Raw genomic sequence first — 26,386 nt, 5'->3', positions numbered from 1 at the left:
CGGGCCCGAGGCGGCGGCGGCGGCGGCGGCGGCGGCGGCGGCGGCGGCGGCGGCAGTGGCGGCAGCACACACAGGACACCCGACGCGGCTCGGCCGGCCTGTTGAGCCTCCCACCCGCTTCCATAAGGCTTTGCCTTTCCAACTTCAGCTACAGTGTTAGCTAAGTTTGGAAAGAAGACCAAAAGAAGACCCCCGGGCCGTTTTCCTTTTGTTTTTTTGTGTTTTTTTGCTATAGTCGTCGTCGGGGGCTTTTTGCACAGAGCTGTTGTGTTTTCAGCGGTGCTCTCTTCAGTTCCTTGCCCTCCTCTTAACAAGCACCTCAGCAGGAGCGGCAGCCGTAGCAGCAGAAGAGCAAGCGGGGGGCGCCTGGTGTCATGACCAGGGCAAGAGAGCAAAACCGCCTGGGAGGATGCTGTGGTGAGTGGACCGAACGCATGTGGTAGAAACAGGTTGCGCAGTGGAGACCGGCACCTCCACGCAGGTTTTGGAGGAATGTGGCTCAGCTGTTAACCAGTGTGATTAGTAGCTCGTTCGACTCATTTTGGTGGGGGTTAAGGAAGAAAGGCATTTCAAGGTACGGGAAAAGGGGCGTGCACACAGGCAGGGATGGACAAGTAGACTGGGTAGTTTGGATTATCTTGTCAAAAATAAAATGGAGTTAAAGAATGTTGAATCAAGAGCTTTCTTGACTGTATGTGAAGTTACACAGTTATTGACCAAGAGGTCATGCTGAATTTTTCATCGACCCATCAATTTCTAGGTGACTTGATGAAATGTACATGGTTTGCCCCACAAAGTAGTTTTTAATAATTATGTTTAATAAGGACAAATGAGTAAGCATTCCAATCTCAGCTCACTCAAGTGACTAAATAAGCTTTTTATCTACCTACTGTGTGTCTTTGCAGGATCCTTAGCAAACTACCTGATCTCTGCAAAATTCCTTCTCTACCTTGGTCATTCTCTATCTACATGGGTAAGTGAAAATCTACAGTAATTCTTACAACATAGTTGCACAATTTCTTGTTTCTCTCATTTGGGCCAGTTGTATTAAGCCATCTTGCAGTTTTGTCATGCAGCTAAAGAAATAAATCAACCAAACACACATGCTCTAACGAAAAAGTTATTTTCACCAAAGATATTTTCCCATAGGTGTTAGTAAATGTTAATTATTGAGCTATCATACTTTATGTAGACTGGCAGCTATCCAAAAACAGGATTAACAAGGACAGGACTATTTGCATTGTTTGTAAATTGTATTTTGCATTACAAGGGTTAATAAATGGTAATATCTGCTACTAAGAATGGATGGATGTCTCATGGACCTTCTATTTTTTCACATTTTAAGATATTTCTCTGTTTTCTTCTTTTGTTAAAATTATAAGTTCCAGCCTACTGCGCCATGAAAATACAGTAGAATAGTGAAGTGACTGAGTTAGGCTAAAAATAGCATTCTAAGATTAATTTAAATATAACTGACCCTAAGAACAAATATCTGAGTGATGAAAATTCTGGTCTTTTAAAATGTTATCTGTAGCTAGACATGTGTGGGGCATCTCAGTCTATCTTAAAAACCATCATCCGATGAAAATCAGCAACTGACTCATAATTCTCCCTCTGACTTCTTCCATGGTCTTGGAAGAGTCCCATTGTTTCTGTGGGCCTGGATTCCTCCATCAACACTCCTCAACCCAAAAGAATAATCCCCAAAGGATGCTAGATGTGTATTTAATTTAATGATGATTAGAATCTTTTAAATTAAACAATTGGTCTTATTGTTTAGAAGCAATAAACCTGCGTAAATTCTATTCCTGCCTCGTGTATGATATTTAATTTAAAAGAACCATAAGTAAGGGGAAAGAATTTTGAGAGTAAATTTTGTGAATATTATTTTCTTTTTAAACTGGAAACTTCTTTTGGATGGTTCTTAAGACATGAATGCAAACTGTTGTATGAGGAAATCTGTACCCATGCCCTTGGGAAATTATTAAGCTAAGTTATCAGCTCTTTAAGAAATAGCAGTTCAAAGATGGCTTTTTTAGAAAGGCCAGCTTCTCTCTCCCCAGAGGCTTAGACAGGGATGACTCTGCAAATACATGTAAACAAGGTGGAGTGGGCATGAGTTTCATTTCCAATAACTGATGATTCTAAGTAGAAATTGAGTGAAACTACCCTTAATTAATTTAAATACAATTAAATTGTTCTTCCAATTTAATTCAGTAAGTATTAAGTATTTAAAAAAACCCAATAAGTGATGGAGATAGTATCTGAAATTCTCACCTTGTGGTCTGGACCTATCTCTTAGGGGAAGAAGGTGCCTAACTTCCAAACACTGATTAAGTTTAAGGTTTATGCGACCTTTCGTTATTAGGTTGGCAGGTCAGATTTGCCAAAGGAGTGGAACTGTGATTGTTCCAGGAGGATCTTTTTTGTTATGAGTGAAAAACACAAGAAAAGTGACAGATGCTTACTCCAGTCTTACAGTAAATGGAGCAAAAGGAGTTCTTGTGGGAAACTTGGATTAAAACAAAACAAAACAAAACACAGCAATTGTAGTCATGTTAAGTTTTAGTGGATTTTCACTTATTGCAGAGGAGTGCAAAAGAGGAATGCTCTCTAATTCTATCTTTTGAGTTTTGTCTCCTGTTTGACACTTGGCCTGATTTTATTACAACAAAAGATGTCTGCTTATTTATTATATATGTATATACATACGTATACATGCCTATCTATGCATTACCCTACTGACTCTGCCGAATCATGGTTTCCTATACACTGAGTATAGAGGTGTTAGGGTAGAAGGTTATATTGCATTAGGTTTGTGTGAGGTTGAATGCTTTTTATTTCCGACTTCATTTCTTTCCGCCAGTGGATCAATATATTTTACTCTATACCACTGGAATACAAAGTATGGTAAGAAGTGGATCCTGTCACCAAGGAGCTTATAATTCAGGTTGGGCTTTAAAAAAATATATCTAATTACAAAGAGATAACTAACAGTGTAAGGCAGTGAAAAAGGGTGGCCAGTGCTAAAACCTTATGCATTATGCTATGGACTGTCTCCATTTCTATGCCATAGGTCTGCATGGTGCCAGATCTTACTTCCTTGGGTTTCTGCTCACAGGTCTTTACCTACTTCATGCAAAATGCCACCTTCCTGCCCCGCCCTACTGCATTTTTCCTCATAGCATTTATACCACCTGACCGATTCTAGATTTGTTTTTGGTCTCTGTTCACTGGGATGCAAGCAGCATGAAAGCATGAATCTTGATTTTGGCGCAGTGCTGAATTTCTAGTGCCTGCAGTATTGTTGGGTACAGAGTAGCCTCTCAAAAAGTATTCAGTGCATTAATGACTGTGATCATTCATTCACAGACGTTCATTTGGCCTTTGGCTCTCAGTGCACTGGAGATAGATGAACACGTAAACAAATCTTCAAAGTATGATGAGAGCTTGTGGGAGGACAGGAAATGGACGTTAGGAAGGAATGGGTGGGTGGGCCTGAGATTGCACTTGGTCAACCTTTACAGAGAGTTTACCTGAGTCTTGGGCTTTGTGAGTGTAGAGTCTGTTACTTCTTAAAGCCTAAACCCTTTGGAAATGGGGGCAAGTGGAGCAGTTTTTGTTTGTTTGCTTATTTGTTTGTTTTTTAATTAATTAATTAATTTTATTTTTGGCTGCATTGGGTCTTTGTTGCTGCGCGTGGGCTTTCTCTAGTTGCGGCGAGGGGGTGCTACTCTTTGTTGCGATGCTCAGGCTTCTCATTGCAGTGGCTTCTCTTGTTGCAGAACACAGGCTCTAGGTGCGCGGGCTTCAGTAGTTGTGGCGTGTGGGCTCAGTAGTAGTGGCTTGCGGGAGCACGGGCTTAGTTGCTCGGTGGCATGTGGGATCTTCCCAGACCAGGGCTCAAACCTCTGTCCCCTGCATTGGCAGGTGGATTCTTAACCACTGAGCCACCAGGGAAGTCCCAAGTGGAGCAGTTTTATTCCTGTCCATCAAGGAGGAGGCATGCCATACAGGAACAAGCAAGAGAGAAAACTTTCATTTCATAGCACTTGTTTCAAGTCCTGCTTTAAAGCGAAAAAATAAAACAACAAAGAAAGAAAGAAGCACCTACTGTATAGCACAGGGAACTATATTCAATATCCTGTGATAAACCATAATGGAAAAGAATATGGAAAAGAGCACATAACTGAATCACTTTGCTGTACACCAGAAACTAACACAACATTGTAAATCAACTATACTTCAATAAGAATAAATTTTTTAAAAAAAGGAAGAAGCAATAGTAGTGGAATAATATTTCTTATTCTTTATGTTAAGAAAGAGGAAATTCACTCATGGAGGCAACCTATCATTTGAGGCATTTATATGTTTTTGTCTTTTCAGAGGAATAGAGATTAGGATAAAGTACCTCCCCTCGCCTCATGCCATTTTATTCTAATCAAATCTAAATTTGTTTCTCATGTTAAAGATTAAGAAAATAGCTTAATTTGTTATTCTTATTGACATTTTTATCTTAATGTATAAACTTGTCTTTTTATTGGTTTCAAGCAAATTGTATGTGAATATATATTTTTAGTCATTTAGTACAATGGTATTTGAAATGTAATTCCAACTTAAATGGAAAAGATTTCTGTTTTCAAAGCAAACTTTAAAAAGCTGTCCCAAAAATATGAATTATGGTACTGATTAAGCGTCAAACTTCTTGAACATTCATGGAACAAATCTAATGTACCAGAACAATATAGTTCATAAATAAGTCTTACTCTATATTCATTTACAGCCGGGATCCACTGCATATCCACTCCTTTGTTGATTCCTCAGTTATTTGTTGTGTTTCTACTCCGGGCTGTGCACTGTGCTGAGGGTTGAGAGTGCAAAAGGTTCTAGAGCTCACATTCCAGACCATCGAGTGAGAATCAGTCTTTCAAGCATGGTATTTCCACTGGCTTCCAGTGTCTGTTTTTTTTTTTTTTTTTTTTCCTGTATACCCATTTATTAGTCTTTAAATTAATGGAGGTTTATTGCCACTACTTGTTTTTTTTTTTTTAACATCTTTATTGAAGTATAATTGCCTTACAATAGTGTGTTAGCTTCTGCTTTATAACAAAGTGAATCAGTTATACATATACAATATGTTCCCATTTCTCTGTTTTAACGTTTACTTGACCATGTTCACCCTATCCCTCAAGGCCCTAATCTTATGTTAATTTTAAATTGTGGTTCTAAACAATGTTCATAATCCTCTACACCAAAGTTTCTGTACCTTGGCGCTATTGACATCTTGGGTTGGGTAATTCTTTGTTGTGGGGGATTGTAGATGCCAGTAGTAAATCCACCCTTGCAGATGTGACAACCCAAAATAGCTCCAGACATTGCTTAGTGATCCCTAGAGGGTAAAATCACCTGCACTTGAGAAATACTGGTCTACATGAAGTTTATTGTAAATGATTGCTACAGAATATGTGCATCAATTTAACTTTGGATGCATAAGATTGTTGTCTTGCCTTTATTAAATAATGTTTAAAAGCATTTGCCATACTAGGATAATACTTTGCTCCTTATACATTAAATTTTTCAGGAGGATGTTAAGAGACATTGGAAAGAACTAGGAGTGTGGTACTACTTCCAGTCTATAAGGAGCCTAGCCTGGGAATTTAGTTTCCTGTAGTGATTTCTTACAGAGATAGGTTATGATAGAACATTGTTGTCCTGTTTTAGGTTAACCTTACAAGTCAGGGGTGGAGCCTAAAAGCTCATAACAAGGTCCATTATAGATTTCTTACACATTAATTTGCCTGACTCATTTAAAAGCTTCTGTTATTCCACATTTTACAGCAATGAATTCCAAAATTCCCTGTATACTCTGGAGTGAAGAAATATTTTTTTCCCCCTTTTAAAACTCGTCTGTGTCGAAAATAACTACGGTGTCGAAATAACTAAATAACTACTTATGTATTTATTTCTGACATCTTCATTCATATGGTACCAGAATTTGCACATAATTAACTTCGTCTTTCTGATTGTTCTGCTGTTTTATGACTTTGACATTTATTTGTGAAAATAAAACATAGATTTTAGAATGTTAGGGGTAGAAGAAACTTGAGAGGTCATATAGTCCATTCTTACCATTTTACAAATTGGGAAACTGGCTCTTTCTTGACATTCAAGGCATAACTGACATTTGTAAACTATACTTGTTTCTTTCTGGTTCAGTAGCAAACTCCTTTATGCCTTTCAAATCAGGATAGGTAAATCCCAGGCCCGGCTAGAAACCTGATACAAAAAGGAACAGGTTTTATCTCGAAAAAACCTCCTTGGGCTTGGAAACTGTATTTTTTTCTAGAATGATAATGTTTGTTTCATTAACATCATGCTTTTTTCGGGTTTACTTAGTATCTGGGCAAGAATATTTTCCATTGTGCCAGGACAAACAGTTTTAACACCTGACTACATTCAACCCATAGAGGAATTGTTGACTTTGAGAATCTCATAATGTAGCCGGAAAGTGCCCTTTTGTTAAGGAAGCAACTTCTTGCGTATAATTGACTAGCAACCTACAACATTTTATCAGAACCTTTTATTTTCTCTTATTCAAGGGGGATCGGATGTGGCACTTTGCAGTGTCTGTGTTTCTGGTAGAGCTCTATGGAAACAGCCTTCTCTTGACTGCAGTCTACGGGCTGGTGGTGGCAGGGTCTGTTCTGGTCCTAGGAGCCATCATTGGTGATTGGGTGGATAAGAATGCCAGACTTAAAGGTGAGTGGTGTTATAAAAGCCTTTGTGTTTGTGAGACGAGTGCCTGAGCTAGAGAGAAACCTCTGTGACTAACCCACTTTGCGTCTGCAGCTGCCACCTGAGTGATGGAGTGCTCAGTGGCAGCACCTCTGCATGGAGGGTCCTGGGGCTCCTGCCCAAAGTTGGGATGCCAGGATACTGAGTTTATAGATTTTTGTGGGGTATCTTTTTTGGCTGTTCATAAATTACAAATGTTAATGATTAACACCATGGCACTTTTCTGCGAACCATGTTAAACATTAAGAGTTTACTTAACTCTGGCATCCTTTAACCATGACTTGCACTGGAGTTCATTTAATGTGACGTTCCTGGGACAGCTTTAACATCTATCCTCTGGGTTACTGTGTTTTATATAGGCAGGTGTGTAGGGGAAGTGAAAACAATGGATTCAGAAAAGAATACCTGAGTCTGGATCACAGAGAGCTGAATTATACATTTTTGAAGAAAAAAGAAGAAATGATAATATATTGACATTTATTCTAGAGCATTAATACTGAAATCATTAAGTATTGTATAGGAAAGAGAGAAAGTGAATGAACAGTTTAATTATTCAGAATATAAGGGCAATTTGGATAATAATTCAGGGCAAAATTTTCCTGAGTTCCTCAGTTGATAATGCTAAGACCTGGCCATGTCTATCCTAGACACGGGGGAAAGATTGAGGTATCTGTGTCTTTCAGTGCAGGATAACTGCCCCCGGATAGAGAGCAACTGGATTATCAAATTCTAGGACTTGATGCTATTAGTAAAATGGCCAAGATGGACATTTTTCTATTTTGAGACTCGATAGACCAAAACACATATAGAAAAGGGTTTTGTATCCTGGAAAAAAAATTCCTACTTACTTACATCATTATACATAGGAACGTGGGAATGTTATACATAGAGACCTTTAACCTTATGACTGTTGAGCACTGAAATTGTAGTTTAGGATAGAATGTTGAGTTGGATGAAGAAGAGTGTGGTGGGATAGCAATCTTGCACTTATCCTAGGTAATCAACTCATGTGACAACCTCCATGAAAATCTTCTTTGATGTCTCTAGGCTGAGTTAACCAGAGACACTTTTTTTTCCTGCACTCCCATGAAGCTTTGTTAATACCTCTGCTATTGCACTTATGCTCTTATAATTATCCTTTCACATGTCTACCTTTCCTCTGGTCTGTGTGGTCCTGAAAGCCAAGAACCTCATTCGGTTGATATTTAATAGCCTTGTGCAATGAATGAACGAATTATATGTTGGGATTTTATTTCAAATTAATTTCAGAAAGCAGTTTGTTTTGTCTCAAGGCTTTGATATAATCTTCCAAGCCAGAATGAGCTTTACTGTCCTTAAAGGCAAGAGCTGTAATTATACCTTACATATACAACCCTCTGTATTTTTCAAAGTGCTTTCATAAGTATTTTATTTGAGCATCAAAATGACCCCATAAAGTAAGGAAGGCAGGTATGTATTATATCCTCACCTTATAGACACAGACATAAGAGATATTAAGTATTCTGCCCTAGATCGTCTTCCCTCTTGAGTGGTAGAGAAAAGACTACAAGGTGTCCTTACGTGGTATCCTAACCTGTCCTTATGCCAGCCCTTTATCTACATGGGTGCCTCAGTCTCAGAAAGTTGGCATTTTCTGTAAGAAAAGGTGTAGTTTAGAATTTCATAACAATGCAAATAGCTTTAGTAAAAGGAACACACTGCTGCTTTATTCTTGGCAGTTTTTTATATGTCCTTCCTATTTATCCATACGATCTTACCAAGTTCAGCCTGCCATCTAGGAGGTTATGGATTCCATGACCTCTTACTTAACCTCCACCATAACCTCCTACATGTTCTTATTTTTGCCTAAGCTACAAAGGCCTGAGAGGTGGATCTTGTTTATGTAGTTAATATAGTTCTGTTTATGACAGTAAACTAAAGAGTATAAACTAAATGAAAATGTGGTCATTATGAATGGCTTCAACTAACAGGAAAAATGAGGGGTAGTTCTTTATTCTGTCTGCAAGTTTTACTGGTCTGATGTGATATGCTGGGCCCTACTGGAAATAGTTGAGGCAGGATTTACTTCAGGAATATTCTTATTTCTTGTAGTAATTTGCATATGCATTAATACAGTAGAACAGTGATGTATGGATAAAAACATCTCCTTTGAGATGTTTCGGTGTATGAACACTTTGTTTCTCTCTCTGTACAGTGGCCCAGACTTCACTGCTGATCCAGAATGTTTCAGTCATCCTGTGTGGAATCATCCTGATGATGGTCTTCTTACATAAAAAAGAGCTTCTGACCATGTACCATGGATGGGTTCTTGTAAGTTCTCAACAAGATTCTTGATGGTAGAAAATTGAATGTCTGTTAGTGGTGAAAGATGAAAACTCTTTGAGGGAGTGTCTTTTCACAAATAGGGCCTGTTAATTTTTTTTTTTTTAATAACTGTATATTTACAAATTTAAAGATACCAGAAATACATGGAAGTCAGAGAAAAAACCAGCATGGAAATCAGAACATGTTCAGAATGGAAAGATAATTTTTAAAATTTAAACATAGCATGTCAAAACCAGTAGGATACTTCTTTTTTTTTTTTTTTTTTGTAATACTTGAGAATAATTTTATTAGTAGTATTACTAAAGAACAGTGATTATTTTCAGTCTATAGTCAAAGTATTTCCTTCCCCTTTGTTGAATGATTATTGTGTATAAGTTGTATTAGATGCATTTGAATGATAGAAAAATGATTCAAGTGTGGATCCTGTAGGGAGATTAGATGTGACACATAGTAACTATGATACATGGTAGCATGGTTAAGTGCCTTCGAGAAAAATGGAGTTCTGGGTTGGCGATTTAGGTGGGCCTTGAAAATGGGATGTTATTCTCCCAAGATTTCATTATGAAATATTTCAAACATTCAGCAAAGTTGGAAGAATTCTCCACTGAACACCCATATACCTAGCACTTAGTTTCTACTTCTGCCATTTTATTATACTTGCTTTATCATATATTTATCCATTGGCACATCCATCTTCCCATCAATCCCTCTTAGTTTTTAAAATTTATTTTTGGAATGATGGACTGGCATCCATAAAGGCATGAAAATAGGGGAAGCACAGTTTCTCTGAGTGATGGATGTATGCAACACACAGAGAAGGTTTGAAAAGTGTAGGAAGGAGAGTTTCTATTGTCAGACTGAACTTGGACTTTATGTACATTATGAAAATAATATTGTGTTATAGACCAAGTTTTTCTATGAGAGTATATGTTTGTTTTTATCATATAAGAAATTATGAAAATAGTATTACATTTTTCATTTTTTAAATGCAATTTCTCAGAAACATGTTCATGTGTAAGTATAGAGCATGGAATGCAGTGTAAAGACAATGTGCTGTGTTTGATTTAAAACTGATATACAGAATTTGGTAACGCAGGGAACAGATTACGTAATTGACTTAATGCGACTAGTAGACATTTATAAGATGTTTAGACTTTTGCTTGGTGTGTTGTTTTTTTTTTCTAATAGCAGGTTCTTATTAGTTATCCATTTTATACATATTATTGTATACATGTCAATCCCAATCTCCCAATTCATCACACCACCACCACCCACCCGCCGCCACTGCTTTCCCCCCTTGGTGTCTACATTTGTTCTCTACATCTGTGTCTCAATTTCTGCCCTGCAAACCGGTTCATCTGTACCATTTTCTAGGTTCCACATATCTGTGTTAATATACGATATTTGTTTTTCTCTTTCTGACTTACTTCAGTCTGTATGACAGTCTCTAGATTCATCCATGTCTCTACAAATGACCCAATTTCGTTCCTTTTTATGGCTGAGTAATATTCCATTGTATATATGTACCACTTCTTCTTTATCCATTCGTTTGTCGATGGGCATTTAGGTTGCTTCCATGACCTGGCTATTGTAAACAGTGCTGCAATGCACATTGGGGTGCATGTGTCTTTTTGAATTATGGTTTTCTCTGGGTATATTCCCAGTAGTGGGATTGCTGGGTCATATGGCAATTCTATTTTTAGTTTTTTAAGGAACCTCCATACTGTTCTCCATAGTGGCTGTATCAATTTACATTCCCACCAACAGTGCAAGAGGGTTCCCTTTTCTCCACACCCTCTCCAACATTTGTTTGTAGATTTTCTGATGATGCCCATTCTAACTGGTGTGAGGTGATACCTCACTGTAGTTTTGATTTGCATTTCTCTAATAATTAGTGATGTTGAACAGCTTTTCATGTGCTTCTTGGCCATCTGTATGTCTTCTTTGGAGAAATGTCTATTTAGGTCTTCGGCCCATTTTTGGATTGGGTTGTTTTTTTTTTAATATTGAGCTGCCTGAGCTGTTTATATATTTTAGAGATTAATCCTTTGTCCGTTGATTCATTTGCCAATATTTTCTCCCATTCTGAGGGTTGTCTTTTTGTCTTGTTTGTAGTTTCCTTTGCTTTGTAAAAGCTTGTAAGTTTCATTAGGTTCCATTTGTTTATTTTTGTTTTTATTTCCATTACTCTAGGAGGTGGATCAAAAAAGATCTTGCTGTGATTTATGTCATAGAGTGTTCTTCCTAAGTTTTCCTCTAAGAGTTTTATAGTGTCCGGTCTTACATACAGGTCTGTAATCCATTTTGAGTTTATTTTTGTGTATGGTGTTAGGGAGTGTTCTAATTTCATTCTTTTACATGTAGCTGTCCAGTTTTCCCAGCACCACTTATTGAAGAGACTGTCTTTTCTCCATTGTATATCCTTGCCTCCTTTGTCATGGATTAGTTGACCATAGGTGCATGGGTTTATCTCTGGGCTTTCTATCCTGTTCCATTGATCTGTGTTTCTGTTTTTGAGCCAGTACCATATTGTTTTGATTACTGTAGCTTTGTAGTATAGTCTGAAGTCAGGGAATCTGATTCCTCCAGCTCCGTTTTTTTCCCTCAAGACCGCTTTGGCTATTCGGGGTCTTTTGTGTCTCCATACAAATTTTAAGATTTTTTGTTCTAGTTCTGTAAAAAATGCCATTGGTAATTTGATAGGGATTGCATTGAATCTGTAGATTGCTTTGGGTAGTATAGTCATTTTCACAGTATTGATTCTTCCAATCCGAGAACATGGAGTATCTCTCCATCTGTTAGTATCATCTTGAGTTTCTTTCATCAGTGTCATAGTTTTCTGCATACAGGTCTTTTGTCTCCCTAGGTAGGTTTATTCCTAGGTATTTTATTCTTTTTGTTGCAGTGGTAAATGGGAGTGTTTCCTTAATTTCTCTGTCAGGTTTTTCATCATTAGTGTATAGGAATGCAAGAGATTTCTGTGCATTAATTTGTATCCTGTAACTTTACCAAATTCATTGATTAGCTCTAGTAGTTTTCTGGTAGCATCTTTAGGATTCTCTATGTACACTATCATGTCATCTGCAAACAGTGACAGTTTTACTTCTTTTCCAATTTGTATTCCTTTTATTTCTTTTTCTTCTCTGATTGCCATGGCTGGGACTTTCAAAACTATGTTGAATAATAGTGGTGAGAGTGGACATCCTTGTCTTGTTCCTGTTCTTAGAGGAAATGCTTTCAGTTTTCCAGCATTGAGAATGATGTTTGCTGTGGGTTTGTCATATGTGGCCTTTATTATGTTGAGGTAGGTTCCCTCTATGCCCACTTTCTGGAGAGTTTTTATCATAAATGGATGTTGAATGTTGTCAAAAGCTTTTTCTGCATCTATTGAGATGATCATATGGGTTTTTTTCTTCAATTTGTTAATATGGTGTATCACATTGATTGATTTGCATATATTGAAGAATCCTTGCATCCCTGGGATAAATCCCACTTGATCATGGTGTACGATCCTTTTAATGTGTTGTTGGATTCTGTTTGTTAGTATTTTGTTGAGGAGTTTTGAGTCTATATTCATCAGTGATATTGGTCTGTAATTTTCTTTTTTTGTAGTATCTTTGTCTGGTTTTGGTATCAGGGTGATAGTGGCTTCAGAGAATGAGTTTGGGAGTGTTCCTTCCTCTGCAAATTTTTGGAAGAGTTTGAGAAGGATAGGTGTTAGCTCTTCTCTAAATGTTTGATAGAATTCACCTGTGAAGCCATCTGGTCCTGGATTTTGTTTGTTGGAAGATTTTTAGTCACAGTTTCAATTTCATTACTTGTGATTGGTCTGTTCATATTTTCTATTTCTTCCTAGTTCAGTCTTGGAAGGTTATACCTTTCTAAGAATTAGGGCCTGTTAATTTTGATCTCTGTGTCTACTTTAATATCCCCTACCATTTTTGTCTTGTTTTGTTTTTTGGCCCTTAACAGGCGTTCATTAAGTATTGTTTGAATTTAAATTTTGTTCTATTGGTTGTTTTCCTGTTTGTTTTGTTTTATTTTATTATGTATTTTTGGCTGCATTTGGTCTTTGTTGCTGTGTGTGGGCTATCTCTAGTTGTGGAGAGTGGGGACTACTCTTTGTTGTGGTGCATGGGCTTCTCGTTGCGGTGGCTTCTCTTGTTGCAGAGCACAGGCTCTAGAGCACAGGCTCAGTAGTTGTGGCACATGGGCTTAGTTGCTTCGCGGCATGTGGGATCTTCCCGTATCAGAGCTCGAACCCATGTCCCCTGCATTGGCAGGCAACTTCTTAACCACTGAGCCACCAGGGAAACCCCTTCCTGTTTGTTTTCTAATGGCAGTTCTAAGAGTATTACATAATTCAGTTGCTAGTTTTAAGCTCCTTATTATTAACCTGTAATTTTTCACACCATTTAAGAAATGGTATCCATATATACATATATATAAATCAGTCATGATTGTGTTCTTCTAATAATAAGTGATACTTCTGTTTGAGGACATGGACTAGGTAACTTCCCACACTCTGATTTCATGATAGCTTGATGGAAAAGAGGAGAGAGATGGGTGTAGTGGAAAGCAGTGAATTTGATGTTCCTATTAAATCTTCTTAGGTATGTTTGGATTGATATTGTAGAGGTTCAAAGCCAGGCAGGACAAGAAATCTTCTAGTCTATTGCCTTCATTTTGTTGATGAAAAAAGTAAGACAAAGTGATGTTAGCTGATTGCCCATTGTCATGCAACTGGAAAGTGTCAGAACTCTTATTTAAATTCAGGTCTTCTCACTTCCCCTTCACTGTTTTTTCCAAAGGACATATTTGTGGGGGAAATTAAAAACCACCCCTATGTTAACACTTTATGATAACTATGTCACATAAATGTGCATATGACTATTAAAATTTTTTGTATTATGCGTACCACAGATGATACAGATTAGAAAGACATTATGCCCTTTAACTTGACCACTGGTGTTTATTGTTTCATGTGTACAAAGTAGAATGATTTCTTATGATTTTATGAAATGAAATTAAAATAAAAATTTTATTATTATGTTACCAAAGACCATTTTAAACTATATTGTACAGTGAGGTAGGTACAGTGTGGTAAAACTGACATTTTAATAATTTTTTCCTGTAATTCCTTAGACTTCATGCTATATCCTGATCATCACTATTGCAAATATTGCAAACCTGGCCAGTACTGCTACTGCAATCACAATCCAAAGGGATTGGATTGTTGTTGTTGCAGGAGATGACAGAAGCAAACTAGCAGGTAATTTGCTTTTCTCTTTCTACCAAATGGGTTTTATCAGGATTCACTTTAAATCAGTGGTAGTAAATGAGGCTTAAGCCTTTTTCTCCGAGTATTTTTTAAGAATAATAAATTGAAGTCATAGTCTTTTTCTTACAACATTATCTGTCTCAGTGCAAAGATTTACCTCACTGTTATGAAGCTAATTTATAGGATAGTGACCTTCTCTTTTAACCTGGCAAATAGAAGAACATTTCTTTTGAGCTCTTTCTTTCAAATTCTGTTAACTGTTTCTAAATGTTTACTTAATACTTAGAACAGTGAAAATCTGACTTGTGATTTTATCAGTCATACTGTGGATATTATTACCAGTACTTACTGGTTATACTATGGATATTGTTTTATCCAAAGAAATGGAAACAACTTAATTCTAGGAGAGACTCTAGAAGTGAATTCCTTCAACTTTAAAACCATAATTGGTAACTTTTATTGTATTATGTATGGTGTAATGTAACTGCTATTATGATACTAAAGAAATACAGGATAGAACATAGGTTTTTAAAAAGCTTGCATCTTAGTTGTCCATTGGAAACATATACAAGAGGAGCAAAGAAAGTCTGAAGAATGCTTACAAAGCAACACTTCCATTACATCAAGATTACTTGGGCTCAGAATAACCTACCTCACTCGATATTCCCCACCTGTCCCCCAATATAGCACCCAGACACAAATTGGATTGAAATTACACAGAGTAAAGAAGGAAGGGTACTCCTATCTACCGATCTGGTCAGCTGAGTCAACTCTGCTGGTCATTGAGATAATGGGTATCACAAACACATTTCCCAACCATCCTGACTGACAAGGAAACCATTCCTGATGACTTCAGTGGCTTATCAGGACACAGAGGCAAGATTGAGTACTGGGGTCAGCAAGCAACTTTGTTTGACTAGACATGTGGTTTAAAAAAAAAAAAAAAGGTAGAAAGGAGGTTGAGAGAAAGGGTACAAGATCTGTGGAAGGTCTAAATGAAGAAAATGAAGGATTTGCTTAAGTCATCACTTTGTGGTAGCAGTAATAATACTGCTCCAGATAGAAATACCACAGTGATTTTAGAGGATGGTGAGTGTGGAAGATGAATTTAACACATGTGAGTCTGGATTGCAGGAAATTCTCTCTGGAGCTAAAGTAGTGATTCTCACTGATTTTTCTTCCTGTGATCATTTACTAATAGGAAATAATTCCATCTCTCTTTTTTGTCAAATGGAATTAAAAGATAAGACTTTGTCCTTTTTTTTTTTTTAAAGTTATTTACTTTCTGTTATTTACTTTCTCTTTTAGTGTGCAATTTTAAGGATGTAATACATGTCCATGTTTTAAAATTCAAAGGGCACAAAAAGGATATATTTTGAAAACATCACATATATATCTGTTGAAATGTATTTGGGGAAAAAAGTGGCTTTTAAGATGATTTTCTTTCTCTTACCTGAATTTCTTAACTCATGTTGACTCTGTGAAGTCTGTAGAGTCTGTAATTGAAAAAAAAAAGCCCTGAGTAAAGAGAAGGTTACATTGAATCTTTAATTTGTGCTAAATATCCAAGTAAATAAATAACAAAAACAAAGATCACACATAACTTTCTGGGATCTTTCTGACTACAAAGTGATATTCCAGAAAAATAACAAAAATATGACTGGCCATTTCTCAGCTGTCCTTCTTTATTTGAGGAATTATTGCAGAGTGGAAAAATCCAGGCTAACCAGTCTATTTTCTAACCTTCTGGAGTTTCTCAAATTTAAGAAAGGAAGTAAGCTGCCTGTTGAACTCTTGTCCACTGTGAATTAGCTTAGGAAGCGGTGCTGTTTCAGATCCAGCCCCTGGAACGGGTTAGTAGCCTAATGAAGGAAAACCTCCATGTTGTTTTTCCTCAGGTTTCGACCTCCATGTTTGTTCTAAAATTAATTAAAAACCATGCTTCAAAACAGGAAACAGAAACTTCTTCCATCCTGAGGGTCAGCAAGGCTCTAACCATGGGTTTTTGGTACCATTCCTGCTAGAAGGCAGAGTTATAGAACAGAAAAAAAGGAGGAGGGTAAAGGAAAAGTAGAAGAGAAAATTTTGAGGTTGCCAGCAAAGACTTAGAAACCAAGCAGGAGACGGGGCAGGGCTGGCTGAACCGGTTGTGTGCGTTGTGAGGGGTGTGTGTGTGTGTGTGTGTGTGTGTGTGTGTGTGTGTGTGATGGGGGAGGGGTGTGCCCATAAAGAGGGAAGGTTGTGAGCTGGATGCTAATTGCTCCCATTTCCTCATCCCAATGTTTCTTGCTTTCAGAGTAGTTTTTAAAATTGGAAGTTGTATCACCGAGGGTAAAGAACAAGAGAAATTTTCCCTGGAAGGTTGAAAAGTTTTATAACTCCAGTGGCATCAGGTCAAAATATAGCTGTTACCATCTAATTTAGACAGCTCCAGGAAAGATGCTCTTTTTCCACATAAATACTGTTAATTAATCTGTTAACTAATTTGTCTAGGTACTTGATTTAGTGTTTTTTTAAAACATTCTTTTGAGCCATGACCCTTAACCTGTCAAACCTTTTTGAAACTCATTTCCTTTGCCTGAGTTTTTATTCCATCTGTTGTTTTATTTCCTTCTTCATTTCCTTTGTTAATCACTTTTTATTAATAGCTTCTGAGGTTTTTCTTGTCCACCATTCTAAAGAAACATCTGCTGGTTGGCTTGATCAAGTACGACAGATAACTTTCTTGTTTGAACTCTGTTGACTGAAAATTGATTTCATATTTGAGGTAGACAAACCTGCTAGCTACTATTTGCTCAGCAAATCTGTTTTTTATTATTATTCTATGAGATGTAATATACCTTTTATAATAGTAAGTAGTTACTGAATGTCATGCTCTGTGCCACAGCTGTAGCTGAAAACAGTTAAATTGGAATTAAATGAGCACAGATTTGTGTTTGCGTAAGAATAAATACAAACCTGCAAAAGGAATATGTTTGCACATTCAGAGGACCAATTATTCTCTAGCCTGTGAACAGTAAAATGAGTAGGTCTTTTTCAAAATTATTATTTCATTCATTCTGCTTCAGAAAAATAAAATCTGTTTTCTGACACTACATTACATCTAAACATTATTAGCTTCCTGAGATAGAAATTTCTAAATTCTAAATAAAAGATAGAAATTGGTGGCATTAGGAAGCTTCATGAGCACTTGAAAATGGAGGTAGTGAAAGATTAACAAATCATTTTAACTAAATTTTGTTCTTGTTCTGGGGCCTTCAGATCCAAGAGTATATTTTCATTAGTACTTGATTTTTGGATTCAGATTATTGAGTTATTTGGATCAATTCTACACTTCCCTGTTAGGAACTTATTAGTAGGGGCAGATGGAAGTTAATGAGGCCATGGCAAAAAATGGCTGTGTGTAAGATCAATGAAAACTGCCTTTGCCTCTCAAGTGAAAGGTGAAATATGTCAAAGTTCTCCTGTTATCATATAAGCATTCTGCACACATAGGACTAATTGGAAGGCAGTTGAGGACCAGGAAGAACTAGAGAAAGAATAATGGCAGTTTTCTATTAATGTACTTATTAGTCACGTACTGCTTTTCCCTTAAAGTGCCCCACATAATTGATGAGGACTTGTCTCAATAATTTTCACTCTACTCCATGAGATAGAGAATGAGAAAGTAGGTTATTTTCTTGACTTCCTCTCCTTTATTCATCTTGTCCTCTACTCTGACTCAGCTACATTCCCATGGTCATACCCTAGACCTTGGTATCACCACTAAACCCTCCCTTTTCATAATCTCAATCTCCAGCATCCAAGACTTGAACTATACCTCCTATCTTTCCAGCTCACTCCTCCTGGTACCCCAGCCATGCGCCAACCTGGTTGGCACCTACAAGCCATTAATTCCACTACCTTTTTACTGCTCATGACCTTTCTTGTCTCTCCTCCTTACCCAGCTTAAATTCCAAGGTCAGTTGTTCCAACCATATGAATACCTCCTAGTGTATACCCTCGGCTCACTTGGCTTCCTCTCCTTTTGTCACTTTCCTTTCATAAGACCCTGCTTAAATCCAATTCTCCACAGTAGCACATGGCTGGTAAAAAACGTACAACTTTGCTCTCTCTTAAAGCTCATGACCACTGGGTTCAAGTTGGCCCTTTCATGCTGCCAGATGATCATACTATTTTCTTTGGTCCCTTCCTTCTCTCACTTTCCTAAAGGACTGTTTCTCACTTTCTCCTTTTTCCTCATACATTCAGTACCTCCTCTCCCATCCTCACTTTCACTGATGACCTTGCTTTGTATTCTACTGAGAAAATGGAAAAATGAGAAGAGAACTTCCGTGTGCTCCCACCTTCGCATCACTCTTCCTACCTGTACCTGAGGCCGTTTATGTGACCTACACTGTTGAATTGCTTGCATTCCTAAGAACAACTCTGCCACTTGTGCAGTAGATTCAGATTCCATCCCTTCTCATCTACTGTATCATTTGCATCAGCATATAAACATGCTATAACTTTTCTCATCTTTTTTTAAAAAATAAATTTATTTATTTATTTATTTATTTTTGGCTGTGTTGGGTCCTTGTTTCTGTGCGAGGGCTTTCTCCAGTTGCGGCGAGCGGGGGCCACTCTTCATCGCGGTGCGCGGGCCTCTCACTGTTGCGGCCTCACGTTGCGGAGCACAGGCTCCAGATGCGCAGGCTCGGTAGTTGTGGCTCACGGGCCCAGTTGCTCCGCGGCATGTGGGATCCTCCCAGACCAGGGCTCACATTCGTGTCCCCTGCATCGGCAGGCAGACTGTCAACCACTGCGCCACCAGGGAAGCCCAACTTTTCTCATCTTAAAAATCCCTGTCTCTGTCACCCCATTTCTCTGTTCTTCTTTTGAACAAAACTTAACAAAAAGAAATATCTGTGCTCACTCTTTCCAATTTCTTTCCTTGGTCAGGGCCTTGCTTTCCATAATGCCAGGGGGGCAACATTCACATTGTGAATCCAGGGTGTGCCACTCACTTAAAATATAATAGAAATGGTGTCCCCTGGAGTTGGCACCAATCTCTTAAACCAACTTCAATCAGGCATTTGCCCTTACTGCTCCACCAGAACTATTCTTTATGAGGTCCTCAATACCTTCCATGTGACCTGTCTAGAGCTGATTGTCAGTGCTCATCTTTCTTGACTTACCAGCATCACTTGCCAGTTGATTACTCCCCTCTCTTTGAAACACTGTTACCTCTTGGCTTCTAGAACACCCTGCTCTCCTGTTTTTTCTCCTCTTTTGCTGATTCCTCCTCATCTTCCTGACCTCTGAACATTGGCATGCCCAGGACTCAGTCCTCAGACCTTGTCTCTTCTCATCTACCCTCACTCCCCTGGTGATCTCATCCAGTGTCATTGCTTCAAAAATCAAGCTGCCGATGACTCCCAAATCTGGCACATGCTTCTTCCCTAGACCCCAGACCTATATGACTAACTGTCTGCTTGACGGGGCCTCTTGTATCAACATCTCTAGAACCAGATGCTTATTCTTTTGTCCAAAACCGGATTCTTCTAAAGTCTTGCCTTTCTCAGTAAGTGGAAACTCTGTCCTTCCAATAGTTGCTCAGGGTAAAAACTTTAATTCCTCTCTTTCTGTCACATAGCGTATCTAATCTGTTTTCAAGCCTTCTTGATTCTACTTTAAAGTACATCCAGTATCTATTTCTCCACTTCCATTGCTACTGTCCTGCACCATGCCACATCATCTCCCGCCTGTCTCCCTGCCTCTGCACTTGTCTGCACCCCTCCCCCTCACACACACTTACTTTACACTGTTTTCTCATCACAGCAGCCAAAATAAACCTTTAAAAATATGTCCCGTGATACCACCTCTCTGTACTTTAACTTCCAAAGGCTTCCTGAGTCATTCAGTGTAAAAACTGAAGTTTGAGTAATAGACTAAGACCTTACATGATTAGGCCAATCTTCCCTCCTCTCTGACTGCATCTCTTCCTATCCTCTCCCTTCCTCATTCTGCTCCAGCCCTACTGGCCTCCCCGCTGTTCCTCTGGGCAAGCTCCTCCTGCCCCAGGACTTTTGCACTTCCCTTGGTCTGGAATTGTCTTTTCCCTGATATCTGCATGACTCACTCTTCTGCCTCCTGCTGCTTCACGCCTCTGCTGTGATGCTCTCTTTTTTTCAGTGAGTTCTTCCCTGACCTTGCCATATATAAAACTGAAATTTCCCCCTTCCCTTGAGCACTCTCTATGCCCTTTTTTTCTGCTTTATTTTTCACTACAATATTTCATGAACATCTGACATGCTCTATATTTATATGCTTGTTGATTTATTATTTTTGTTTTCCCTTGGGAGTGTAAACTTCATGAAGACAGGGAAGGATATTCTTCATTTTTTGTTATGGTGCCAGAATGGTGCCTAGCTCATAATAGGCATTTAATAAATGCTTGTTGAAATAAATGAATGTAGAGTTACTATTGAATTCATTTTTTAAAAGCTGATGTCAGGCTCATTTATATAATCCCAAGGGAATCACGATTTTTGAGGCAAATTTAATATGACTTGATCCAAACAACAAATGATTTTCTAACAAAATGGTTTGCTTGCAGAATGCTTTTAGAAGTTTACATCTTAGGAGTCTACACTCTTACTTGAGTTGTATTATGTAAGTGGGCAGTCTCTCTTTGATAGATTTGCACACTTACCTGCCTCTTTCGCCTGCCTCTGTAGATATGAATGCTACAATACGAAGGATTGACCAGTTAACCAACATCTTGGCCCCCATGGCTGTAGGCCAGATTATGACATTTGGCTCCCCAGTCATTGGCTGTGGTTTCATTTCGGGATGGAATTTGGTATCCATGTGTGTGGAATACTTTCTGCTCTGGAAGGTTTATCAGAAAACCCCTGCTCTAGCTGTGAAAGCTGCTCCTAAAGAGGAAACTGAGTTGAAACAGCTGAATGTATACAAAGGTAAACTCAACAAAATGTTTAATCCCTTTATTCTTATTTTCAGACCTTAAATATTGGTTAAGACGGAAATAATTTTGAATTTATATCAGGTTTAGTTACCACTGAAGGTCTGCATGAGGTTAAATATATCAATGGGGTAGTAAGTCAGAACCCAGGCTGTTGAGGGTCGGAGGAGCAACTCTGGGTTGAACCTCAAGGGGTTGGAATGGGACCCCTGACCCTTTTCCTTAACAGGAACAGCAGACACAGAGGGGCAATTCATTGAGGGAGGGCTGGGCAAAGTTGAGCCATAGGAATGGGAAGAACAGTGGGAGAAAGAGAACAAGAGAATTCCTAGGAGTCTATAAAGAAGGGAGTTACATGCCATTTGTAAGACAGTGGAAGGGAGTGAGGACATGAGGTGGACATTTTTCAAGAAGAGAAGAGGAAGTTGGGCTTCTGAACAAATGTAATCTTAAAAGGGTCCCAGAAAATAAGATTCTGTGTTTCCCCAGATAATTATTATACATTATCTGATCTGTTTTCCTGCTATTTACTTTGGTGGGATTATAATTTCTGAGAGAGAGGGGAAGAGAGGAGGGGAGAAGTATCATTAGTATTTTGTTTTTTTAACATAAGTACTTGGAGATTGTTCCTTGGCTGGATTTCTTAGATGAGTAAAAGAAAATACATTTTATATTGTAGTAGCCAAGGGTATCCATGGGTGATACCCTCCGTGGGTGAGGGAAAGGAGAGAAGAAAAAATACTAAGATAGTTGGCTTTTTCCCCCATGTCCCCTCCCTCAAATAATAATGTCTTTTATTAACAGAAACTGAGCCAAAACCCCTGGAGGGAACTCATCTAATGGGTGAGAAAGACCCTGACATCCATGAACTTGAACATGAGCAAGAGCTAAGTTGTGCCTCCCAGATGGCTGAGCCCTTCCGCACCTTCCGAGATGGATGGGTCTCCTATTACAACCAGCCGGTGTTTCTGGCGGGCATGGGTCTTGCTTTCCTCTATATGACTGTCCTGGGCTTTGATTGCATCACTACAGGGTACGCCTACACTCAGGGGCTGAGCGGGTCCATCCTCAGTATTTTGATGGGAGCATCAGCCGTAACTGGAATAATGGGAACTGTGGCTTTTACGTGGCTACGTCGAAAATGTGGCCTGGTTCGGACTGGTCTGATCTCAGGATTTGCACAGCTTTCCTGTTTGATCCTGTGTATGATCTCCGTGTTCATGCCTGGAAGCCCCTTGGACTTGTCTGTTTCTCCTTTTGAAGATATCCGTTCTAGGTTCATTCAAACAGAACCACTTTCAATTACACCTACAAAAATATCTGAAATCATCTCTACAACTGATATACACATGTCAAACGGATCTGATCCTGCTAATATTGTCCCAGAGATGAGTCCTAAATCTGTGCCTATAATCTCTGTCAGTCTGCTGTTTGCAGGCGTCATTGCTGCTAGAATCGGTAAGAAATCTCTTTTTGTATATTAATGAACTAAAGTGTCTTTTTGCAATGTGGTTTCAGATAATTCAGCAGTAAGTGGTCTAAAATAGTCCCTGAATGTTAATTTAAGCAAGATCCACTATTTATCCTTATGTATAATCCAGTCACTTATTATGAAATTTTTATTTTATAGTTTAAAAAATCTATATTTGTGTGTGTGTGTATGTATGTATACCTTCTTAAAACATGGTTAGGGCTTGAAAATTTTTACTAAATGGATATCTTACTCTTTTAATGTAGTCTACTTAATTTTTCAAAAGATATTATCAGTAATAATTATACTTTTAGTAATTTAGAGTTTTTATATTGCTATAACTTTACCAAAAGGACTGTAATTTAGCAAATATTTCAATAGGACAAGGTAAAAAAAGGGGTTTGAGGTTTAAATCAAAAAAAAAAAAATAAGACAGTAGTTAGAAAAAAAAAATCCTTGAAAGGTCTTCTCTAGCTGATATTTGTTTATTGTATACTTTGCCAAACAAATGGATTTTATAGCTCTGGAAGGAAACATAATGTAAAGACCTCTTACAAAGTAAAATTTAAGTAATCATTAATAGAGTACTGATGAATTATCTCTGCCTGAATTCATTCTTGAAATGAAACCATATTTATCCTGTGATACAAAGCAGTTCATTAATTTATCAAAGACATTAATATTTAAGCAAGACAGCTTTATTGTAGGGGCTTTAGAACCCAAACAGTAAATGTATTAATGGTTTAAAGTTTCTTTACACTTTAACGATAACAATGTATTAGGTCTACTCATTTTAAACTTTAAAAATACTAGTAATTTTAATAGGATTTATTATATCTCTGATTTCAGAGTTTTGCTTTCATAGTATGAATAATCACAGAAAAACAGAATTAAGAAGTTTGTAGATTAGACTTATTTTTGTCTTGTGGCTGTAAAAACAATTTCTTGAAGCTACTAATAACTCAGTGTTTATTAATGAAAAATAATTCTCTAAGGCTAGGCTATGATAAATATACATATGGTGACTTTAAGGTAATAGGGTTAAGTATGTATTTTGCACATGTCAACAGATTTTTAATCTATAAATCTGAAATGTACAGCTATAAGTTAAAATTAAGTTTCTAAAAAATATCTTTTATTATAGGTCTTTGGTCCTTTGATTTAACTGTGACACAGTTGCTGCAAGAAAATGTAGTTGAATCTGAGAGAGGCATTATAAATGGTGTACAGAACTCCATGAACTATCTTCTTGATCTTCTGCATTTCATCATGGTCATCCTGGCTCCAAATCCTGAAGCTTTTGGCTTGCTCGTATTGATTTCAGTCTCCTTTGTGGCAATGGGCCACATCATGTATTTCCGATTTGCCCAGAAAACTCTGGGCTCCCAACTTTTTGTCTGTGGTCATGGTGATAAAGAAGTTACAGATGCAAATCAAACTAATACATCGGATGTGTAAGACAGTTTAACTGTTGCTATCCCTGTTACTAGGTTATGTAGAGCACATGTGCCTATTTTGTACTTCAAAATTCCAATAAATGGCTCGGTGTCTGTCTCTGGTTTTACCACAGCTATACCTTCAGGGCTAAAAGCTAGTTAGGAAACTTGAGCCAGCAGAAATGAGCTGGTTAATTTCCCTTATATTTAAGGGTGGAAAAAAAAATAGAGAAAGAAAAACTCAGTTTAAATATGGAGACTAAAATAGTAACACTGATTTTCCCGATTTCTCACGAGTAGGTAAAATTTACATAAAAGAGTGATTAGTCATGTGAATTAAGTTATTCTTTGGCAGATTTTTATTACCTGTACTAGAATTCAGATATGTCAGTTTTCCCTAACACTCTTGTTCAAGTCTAGCTAATTTACTTTTTTAAAAAATCTTATTCTGTTATGTTATAAAAACAAATTCTCTTCCAAGTTTGAAGATTAAAAGTTGATAACCAGTATTATCCTTATTGATCCTATTGATGTTAAGGGACTTTACCTCTACGTGGAAAAATGAAATACTTAACTAGAGTTCTCTAATAGGGTTTATGGTTTAACTTTAGAGACCACCTTTGTATTTTTCTTATCAGCTAGGGCAAAATATTGTATTAAGCATATGTAACACTTCATAAAATGGCTATTGTGTAAGCTGAAGATAGAAGCAAAGCTGTAGAGTAGATTTATAACACAGTGAATGCATGAGGACTTCAAACACGCCAGTGGTTCGGCCATAGAAACTAGAAGTTAAAAGTCACACGAAGGGCAAGATCTGGATTTAACTCACGTTGCTATCCTTAATGATCTCTGTCGTGGAATATGAGGGAATTAGCCTCCAGCCTGGCAAGTTAAATGTAGAAAGCAAGCCCAAACTTGGAAAGGTTTTGTTTTATAAATCATTTGATTTACTTTTAACATGCTTGGTAGAGCATTTTTACTTTTACTGTTTTGTACCCAGGAGTTATTTTTACCTAGTTGTAGAGCAAGACTGTTCATAAATGTATCCCTTTCAAACATCTTTGAGAAAAATGGAGGGAAAATAACCCCTTTTATATATATATTTTACAAGTAAAAACTGTTTTACAAGTCATTTTGCAACATGCCAGTACCAATGGGGTACTTTGCCTTAACTGTTCATGCACTTTCATGGAGACTGCAATACGTTGCTCTGAGCACTTTCTTTATCCTTGAGGTTTAATCTTTTTCTCCTTTCTATAGTATGACATAATGATTTGCTATGTTGTAAAATCTTTGTAAAATATTTCTGTATAAAAACATTTTAAAAAATCTTGATTTCTTTTTCCTTAATTGCATTCCCCAGTTGTTTAATCTTTTGTTACACAACATCTGTTTTGGGTAACATCTGCTTCTCTCTAAAGGCCTACAGTTTCATAATAATTCACAATTTTAGATTTATCTCCCTGCTTATATGTCTAGTTTATGGTGGCTTGGATAAAAGTATAGTAAACACGAGGCCCAGGGCTCATTCTTTGACTTTGAAGAAGTCACTTTAAGCTCTCTCGAGTTCTGTTTTCTCTTCTGTAAATTGGAGATGATATTATAAAACCAACCCTACCTACCTCCCAACTACCCTGATTGAGTCAAGTGAGATAATTCTTGTAGAAGCACTTTGTGGACTCTAAGACAAGGTTGTAGTATTACTAGAAGTTGGATCTAACTAATGACAGAGAGTTAAAGATAGGTTCCTCATGATCGGCCAGAGAGAGTAGAGCCACATTCTGTGTTCAGCAAATGTTTTCTGAACACTTGATCTGTGTCCCAAACTGATTGGTCTTGGGGATGCAGATTTGACTCAAACATGGTTCATCAGAGGCTCCTTTTCTTTCCCCCCAAATTGGGAGCCTGAGAACTTTTGGCATCACCCTGTAGCTACTCATCTGCTGCTGACTTTTGAGCAGACAGTAGATGCCTCTGTTAGGTCTGGCTGCTGTCTTGAACAGGTCATCTGCTTCCTCCCGCAGGGGTCGAGCTAGGGTTGGAGATCTGCCCTGAGTGTTTGCAGCTATAATTGAAGGCCTGTGACCTTGTAAAATGAGTAGAACCAT

The 26,386-nt window shown here is 37.8% G+C and overlaps 1 protein-coding gene across 1 annotated transcript; it reads left to right on the top strand.

The window, feature by feature from the left end:
* The first annotated feature begins 29 nt into the window (after window positions 1–29).
* On the top strand, window positions 30–25,613 carry SLC40A1 (solute carrier family 40 member 1). The gene is made up of 8 exons (XM_007196135.2): window positions 30–417; window positions 906–973; window positions 6,600–6,759; window positions 8,990–9,105; window positions 14,266–14,392; window positions 21,121–21,363; window positions 22,173–22,826; window positions 23,984–25,613. The coding sequence occupies exons 1-8, from the start codon at window positions 375–377 to the stop codon at window positions 24,295–24,297; spliced, it is 1,725 nt and encodes a 574-aa protein (XP_007196197.1). The 5' UTR covers window positions 30–374; the 3' UTR covers window positions 24,298–25,613.
* Window positions 25,614–26,386: the final 773 nt, after the last annotated feature.

This window comes from Balaenoptera acutorostrata, chromosome 8, assembly GCF_949987535.1.
Source record: "Balaenoptera acutorostrata chromosome 8, mBalAcu1.1, whole genome shotgun sequence".
NCBI classification, from domain to species: domain Eukaryota; kingdom Metazoa; phylum Chordata; class Mammalia; order Artiodactyla; family Balaenopteridae; genus Balaenoptera; species Balaenoptera acutorostrata.
The sequence above is the reverse complement of the archived record's forward strand: the minus strand, read 5'-3'. Positions and strand labels throughout refer to the sequence as shown.

What these genes read in the sequence shown, in the direction of transcription:
- SLC40A1 (XM_007196135.2), top strand. Translation starts at nt 375, where the DNA reads ATGACCAGGGCAAGAGAGCAAAACCGCCTGGGAGGATGCTGTG. An exon ending in TAAGAATGCCAGACTTAAAG is followed by an intron (nt 6,760 to 8,989) that starts GTGAGTGGTGTT and finishes CTCTCTGTACAG; the next exon opens with TGGCCCAGACTTCACTGCTG. An exon ending in TGTACCATGGATGGGTTCTT is followed by an intron (nt 9,106 to 14,265) that starts GTAAGTTCTCAA and finishes GTAATTCCTTAG; the next exon opens with ACTTCATGCTATATCCTGAT.